Below are 6,095 nucleotides of genomic sequence, written 5' to 3' on the forward strand. Positions count from 1 at the left end.
TTAGGTGTACGCAGGCTATCAATTTCCGTTGGTGATGTTTCTATTCCATCTGGAGAAAAATGCCCTTTTTCCTTCGCGTTTGTCCTTTTATTATTCTCCATCAACACATCTCAACACTTTGTAGGCTACCGTACGCAACAGGTAGTTTTGCGTATGACGTTACTGTCTGTGGCATTATGGGAAGTGAAGTTCTTTTCCTGTAAAGTAAATATCGAATCCTCCACAATTCACTTTCATGATATGCTATGAGAATAACAATAAACGTATGGCTATTCACTTTTTTTTTTTTTTTTTTGCTTTATTAGGTGCTTTGCTTAAATTTCTTAAACACTTTGTGTAGCGTACTACAGAGTAATTCATGACTCTTAAAATGCACCAGAATTCAAGAAATCCCATCTGAATTTTACAATTTTTCCTGAGGGAGGACTTGGGACCTCACTTCACTCTTTTGCCTAGGGCCCCCAAATATCTTGAAACGGTCCTGTGCATACAGAGCAGTCAAAGAGAAAAGACAGGCAGTCGTTATGCAGTTCAAGCTCCACCTACAGCAGTTTTCTCTAGCTTTGCTGCACTTAATATCACAGTAAACATTACTCAATATTTTAAATGTCAATATTTCTTAACACAGAGAATACAACTAAGTTAACCGAGTACATTTTTAAACACTATGATAAACATTTACCTGCATACAGAGCAGTCAAAGAGAAAAGACAGGCAGTCGTTATGCAGTTCAAGCTCCACCTAATCAAAATACGTTTCACCTCATTAGAAAGCACATGGAGAATGACGCAGATAGAAAGATCGTATAATGCATACAAACAGACATGAAACGATCAAAATACTCAAAAATATAAACAGAAAACATGCTCTATAAATCAATCAGTATCTACTGCGAGCAATCCTTGCATACAGTGTCAAACATCTTATATGAAATTACATATTTTTTACTTTTAGTGTGGAACAAACACAGAACGGACTCACCTACAGCAGTTTTCTCTAGCTCTGCTGCAGATTACTCGAACACAGTGTCCTATAGCGCCACCGGTGCAGCCAATAGGAAACGCAATCCCATTATTGCAGGATTTACTTAAAGGGACCTCAACTTACAATATTTATCTCGTTACATACACCCCCCTTAACCCTCTGAGGTCTGAGCTGTTTTTGGGGCCCTGGAGGTGTTCTGACATGCTCTGACATTTGTTTTTTTTTCAGTTATTTATAAACATGTTAATGGCAAAAGTGTAAATTCACTCTATATAACAAAAACAGGGCTAGCATAATATCTGATCAACATGCTTGTAAATCTTTGTATTTTTAAGAGAATAATGTTTATGCGTGGTTATATAAAAAAAAAAAAAGAAAGTTGCTGAAATAAGGCAACAAAACACATTCTAAATATATGCCCACAAGCCTCTTGACTAATGTATGTTGTCTTTCTAGTTCTGGCTTCAAAATGATGTGAAATTCATCCTGCCTGATCGTTCTCTTAAAACAATACATTGATTTAAACATTGTAAAACAGTTTTTTTTGTCAGAAGAGGTTTATGCGTGGGAGGGGTAATCGCTCATCAATATTAATGAGATTCAGACCAGGGGTGTGACAGACACTCCCCCAATGACTAATGGGCCATCAAGAGAGGCAGCCTGAACAAAGAGGAGATTCAAAGGTTTTGTTTTTCACTGTTTTATTGTAATTCCTCTATGAGGAGGAACTAAATGTTTTAAATTTGCAGGTATCTCACAGTAAATGCTTATGCCCCGTTGATGCGGGCTCTAAGCAAAATAAAGCAAAATAATGCAAAATGAGCAAAATAAACTAAAATAAAGGCAGATAGAATATAGTTACATGTCTTTGTGCCATTCTTGAAAACAGTTCCTGTTTAACTGAAGACACAAGTGAACATTACATGCCTGGCATTTCCAAGGTGTGTCCTGCCTTTTACCAAGCTGTCCTTTGCAAAGCACACAGATCTTGCGACCAACTGTGCAAATGTTCTTTGCATCTGAGCCCAGCTCAGCTCCTGGAACCGGCACATGGTCACTACTGGTTTGTTTTGGTGCTACTTTCTGTGACACACCACAGAGCTCCGCAATAAGCTGTTCCATGAACTGTTTATGGGTCATGTTACCACATAGCTCTTTGTGGATAAGGAAAGCATTGGTGGCAGCAATGTCCAAGAAGTGTAGAAAGATCTTTCTGTACCACTTCATTGTTTTGTGTTGTGCAGTGTAGTACTGTAAGAGCTGATCGGACAGGTCCACACCCCCCATGTGCTTGTTGTATGCAATCACAGGTGCAGGACATGGAAATGTCTTTGTCCTCCATGCATCTTGTGTTTTCACCCTCCTCTGCGCAGTGTCTCCTGTATAAGCAGATTGAATGGTGGAACAGACAGACACCTCTCGTGTGTCCATCTACTTCACAAATACAAGAGGGCCATCCCGAATCCACCTGATGGATCCTCTGGCAGATTTTTTAGAGAGTGAATTAGTTGCATCACGTGGGCAATCCTTCCTGTTGTCCCTGTAAGTCCCACATGCACCAAACTTCATTGCAAACAGGTCTTTGAGGAGCTTTGGGCTTGTGTAGAAATTGTCCATGTACACATGGTACCCAGAGCCTAAAACTTTACAATCCAAAAGAGATGTTACAGCATCATGTGACAGTCCATGGCCTGAAGGAAAGTTGTTCTTTCCTGTGTACACAGAAAAGTCCAAAGTGTATCCATTTGATGAGTCTGCAAGAACAAACAACTTGAAACCCCATCTGGTTGGTTTGGCTTTCATGTACTGCGTCATACCTGTGTGTGCTTTGCATGCCACCATTCTCTCATCGACAGCTAAGTTTATTTTAGGATGATAGATGGCTTTACAAACATGACGTATGGTGTCCATGAGAGGTTTGACCCTGAAAAGCCGGTCATGTTCAGGTGTGCCCCTCTTTCTGTCATTCTCTTTATCTGCATCTGGGTGACTCATGTGCACATTCCATGAAATGGTGCGGTATCTGTCCCGGGACATGATTGTGGCAGGAAAAGGCAAAGAGAAAAGACTGTCTTGCCGCCAGTAGTCGCTGATGGAGCTCATCTTCACCATGGCCATGTAAAAAAGCAGCCCAATGTATCTGTACATCTCGCTGATGCTGACATCAGTCCATTTATATTTGCGGCCTTTTGCAATTGCACCAGCAGCTTGAGCATTGGTGTTGTAGCACAGAGTTGACACTGCATTCTCAGAAAAAAACATTTTGAAGAGACTCAGAGGAGTGTGTGCATCAGCAGGACTCAGCTGTGGTCCAGGTTCCCGTGCAGGCAGGAATCTCAGAGTCTGTGGAACCATATCAATGTCAGTCTCTGTTTTCCATGACAGAGTAGACTGCTTGTTGCTTGTCTGAATGTTTGTCTTGGCCCTCTTTGCAACAGGTGTCTGATGATCACCATCACCTTTATAGCTGTAAAACAAACAAACAACTGTGAGCATGTTTATTACACAAAATATAACAACTGCATTTCAATCATTATTTAACATTGGCCAGATGCAAAGCCATACAGACACATAATGTTTGTATGGACTATGTAAAACCAGAATATGTACTTACTTTTCAGTTGTTCTCAAAACTGAACGACACCTGTCGCGTGACCTCCCAGTGCGCGTTGCAGGTGAGGGTGAGAGTGATGCTACCACATTCCTATAAAAATAATAATATTAATATTAATAAAGGTTGAACAAAGTACTATGCCAGCACATGCATAACTGATGGACAGTCAGCATTTTGGTAAAACAACAAAAATAAGCTCTTTTATACTAACATTACCAATCACTAATTGTAATATTGTGCATACATAACACCACAATTTTTGCAATTGTGTCTGGTAATTGTGTTTTGCAATTGTGTCTGGCAATCCACACAGGCAGGCAGGCACATGTACATATAGCATCACTAAGTATATAAACAAAATTGGTCTAACATCTGTAAAATAGTGGGTAAATATGTACTTACTCCTTCTGATTTCTGTCTGTGTTGCTGCGTGCCCTCTTAGTGCGAGTTGCAGTGAGAGGTGAGAGTGAGCAACCTACATCATTCCTTTCAAAAAAAGTTGAAAACTATTATTATCATATATTTTAGAGTACTATTCCAGCACATGCACAACTGTTGGGCATTAGCATGCTGATAAGATAACACAAAGAAAAAAATGTAACATTATCAACCAACCTCTAAAAATAAATAAACTCATACAGGCTCATATTGTAATAAGTATATAAACAAAATTGCACAAACATTGGTAAATATGTACTTACTCTTTCTGACGTTCAACTGTGTTGCTGCGCGCCCTCCGAGTTGCAGATGAAGGAGATGCAGCATTCCTGTTTTAAAAAAAGTTGAAAACTATTATAACATAAATATTTCAAAGTATATTACCATTAGTCTATATGAATAACTGATGCAAATAATTGTAGACACGTGCTGTAGGCATATATTGTGTGTAATGGGCCATTACGGAGATAGCACAACGCAAACATTAACACATTTGCAATTCATCAGCTGGGCATATTTACACATTTCAGCACATACACACATTTGCAATAGATATTTGCAAGCACTCTTCATTTAAATATAAATTACTCTGAATGGAAAGTATGGAAATGATCCAACCAGTAAAATCTGTAGCCTACGTTTATTTAAAATAGCTTGTCAACTAATTTCTCTGTACTGTAGGCTAATTGGCCTACGTGTAGTAGCCTAGTCATTAAAATTAAATAAAACAATTTAGTTCATATTTAGGTTTAAATGAAATCATTTTATTTATTTTTTTCATTTATGTTGATTATATGAAAAGTGAAAAGCATGAGTCAGATCATGCGCAATCGCGAGACAAATGGAGTGGGCAGAGAAGATTTTGACCATTTCATTAAGTTTATTTTTTGTATAAAGCCTTTCTTTAAAGTGAATTTCGTTTTGTATTAATTGTATCTTAATTTTAATAGTTGTTTCATCAACCAAATGCCTGTATTTAAAACATAAGAATTAAAAATAGCAGGAACTGGAGGCCTCATAAATGAACCCAAACTCATAAGCTTTGCCTAAAATACCAGAGAAATATATAGAAAGCTCGAAATGTATTATTTTAAACAAAACTATTAAAAACGAAAGAAAACAGACTGCATGAAGCCTCTCTCCTACTTTATAAAGCATAGCCTAGACCATTTAAATATAATTACTCTGAATGACAAGTATGGAAATGGTCCAACCAGTAAAATATGTAGCCTACGTTTATACAAAATAGCTTGTCAACTAATGCAAGTAAATTTAAAAAGACTTACTCATCCGAAATATCCACGCCTGGATCAAGTCGCTCCTCAAAATACAAACGTTCATTGTCAGAGTCCTCTTCTTCTTCTGAGGAAAAAGTGAACTCTTCATCACTATCCAGGACGAGCTGAAGGGCTTCCTCACTGGTGTATCGCGTCATCTTCCAACGGCGCAGGAAAGTGAGTGAATTAAACTAGCTGGTTTTAAAGCATTTCAGGGGGCTTTTTACCTTATTTTGCATAGATCACCTCAGCACATTATCTTATGAATAGCGCGCTCTGCGAGTGGGTGTGAACTCATTTCAGGGGGCGTTTACCTTATTTTGCATATCACCTCAGCACATTATCTTATGAATAGCGCGCTCTGCGAGAGGGCGTGAACTAATTACAGATAATTAGATGAGACGGGAGAAACTGTACTTCACTTTAGTTTCATACAGATTACATTGCAGGAGAATATTTGTTTTGAATGTGAACTGTTTTATTTAAAAGTAGAAATTTAAAGCTTTCTTTAGACGCATGTTTCATGGTTGTGTGATAAGTATTCGCGGAGTTTTCCAGACTTGTTCCAGAAAGATTTTTGCGGAGACAGAGTGAGCTGAAAGCGCACCCTGTTTATTTTATTTATTTAAAAATAAAAACAAGGTTTTGATGTTAATGTGAGTGTACACAAAAAAAGAAGACCCTCTATAGTTTATAATAATGTATTTATTTTATTTATATGACCATAAATTACGGATTTTTTTAAGTTTATGTTGCTGCTATGTGAAAAAAATCCAGCAAAA

At 37.9% G+C, this 6,095-nt stretch overlaps 1 protein-coding gene across 1 annotated transcript; it reads right to left on the reverse strand.

The window, feature by feature from the left end:
* Positions 1–1,668: 1,668 nt before the first annotated feature.
* LOC309479208 (piggyBac transposable element-derived protein 4-like) lies at positions 1,669–5,877 on the reverse strand. Its single transcript, XM_082143178.1, has 5 exons — positions 5,323–5,877; positions 4,300–4,365; positions 4,001–4,084; positions 3,599–3,688; positions 1,669–3,451 (listed from the first exon to the last, which is right to left on the reverse strand). Exons 1-5 carry the CDS (start codon positions 5,469–5,471, stop codon positions 2,416–2,418), a joined length of 1,425 nt encoding a protein of 474 aa, XP_081999304.1. The 5' UTR covers positions 5,472–5,877; the 3' UTR covers positions 1,669–2,415.
* Between the last annotated feature and the right edge of the window lie 218 nt (positions 5,878–6,095).

This window comes from Leuciscus leuciscus, assembly GCF_965113295.1.
Source record: "Leuciscus leuciscus genome assembly, chromosome: 17".
In the NCBI taxonomy this organism is placed as follows: domain Eukaryota; kingdom Metazoa; phylum Chordata; class Actinopteri; order Cypriniformes; family Leuciscidae; genus Leuciscus; species Leuciscus leuciscus.

Coding starts and splice junctions, on each gene's coding strand:
- LOC309479208 (XM_082143178.1), bottom strand. CDS start 5,471: ATGACGCGATACACCAGTGAGGAAGCCCTTCAGCTCGTCCTGGATAGT. Junction 3,689..4,000: donor ACAGACAGAAATCAGAAGGA/GTAAGTACATAT, acceptor TTATTTTTATAG/GAATGTGGTAGCATCACTCT. Junction 3,452..3,598: donor GTTTTGAGAACAACTGAAAA/GTAAGTACATAT, acceptor TTTGTTTTACAG/CTATAAAGGTGATGGTGATC.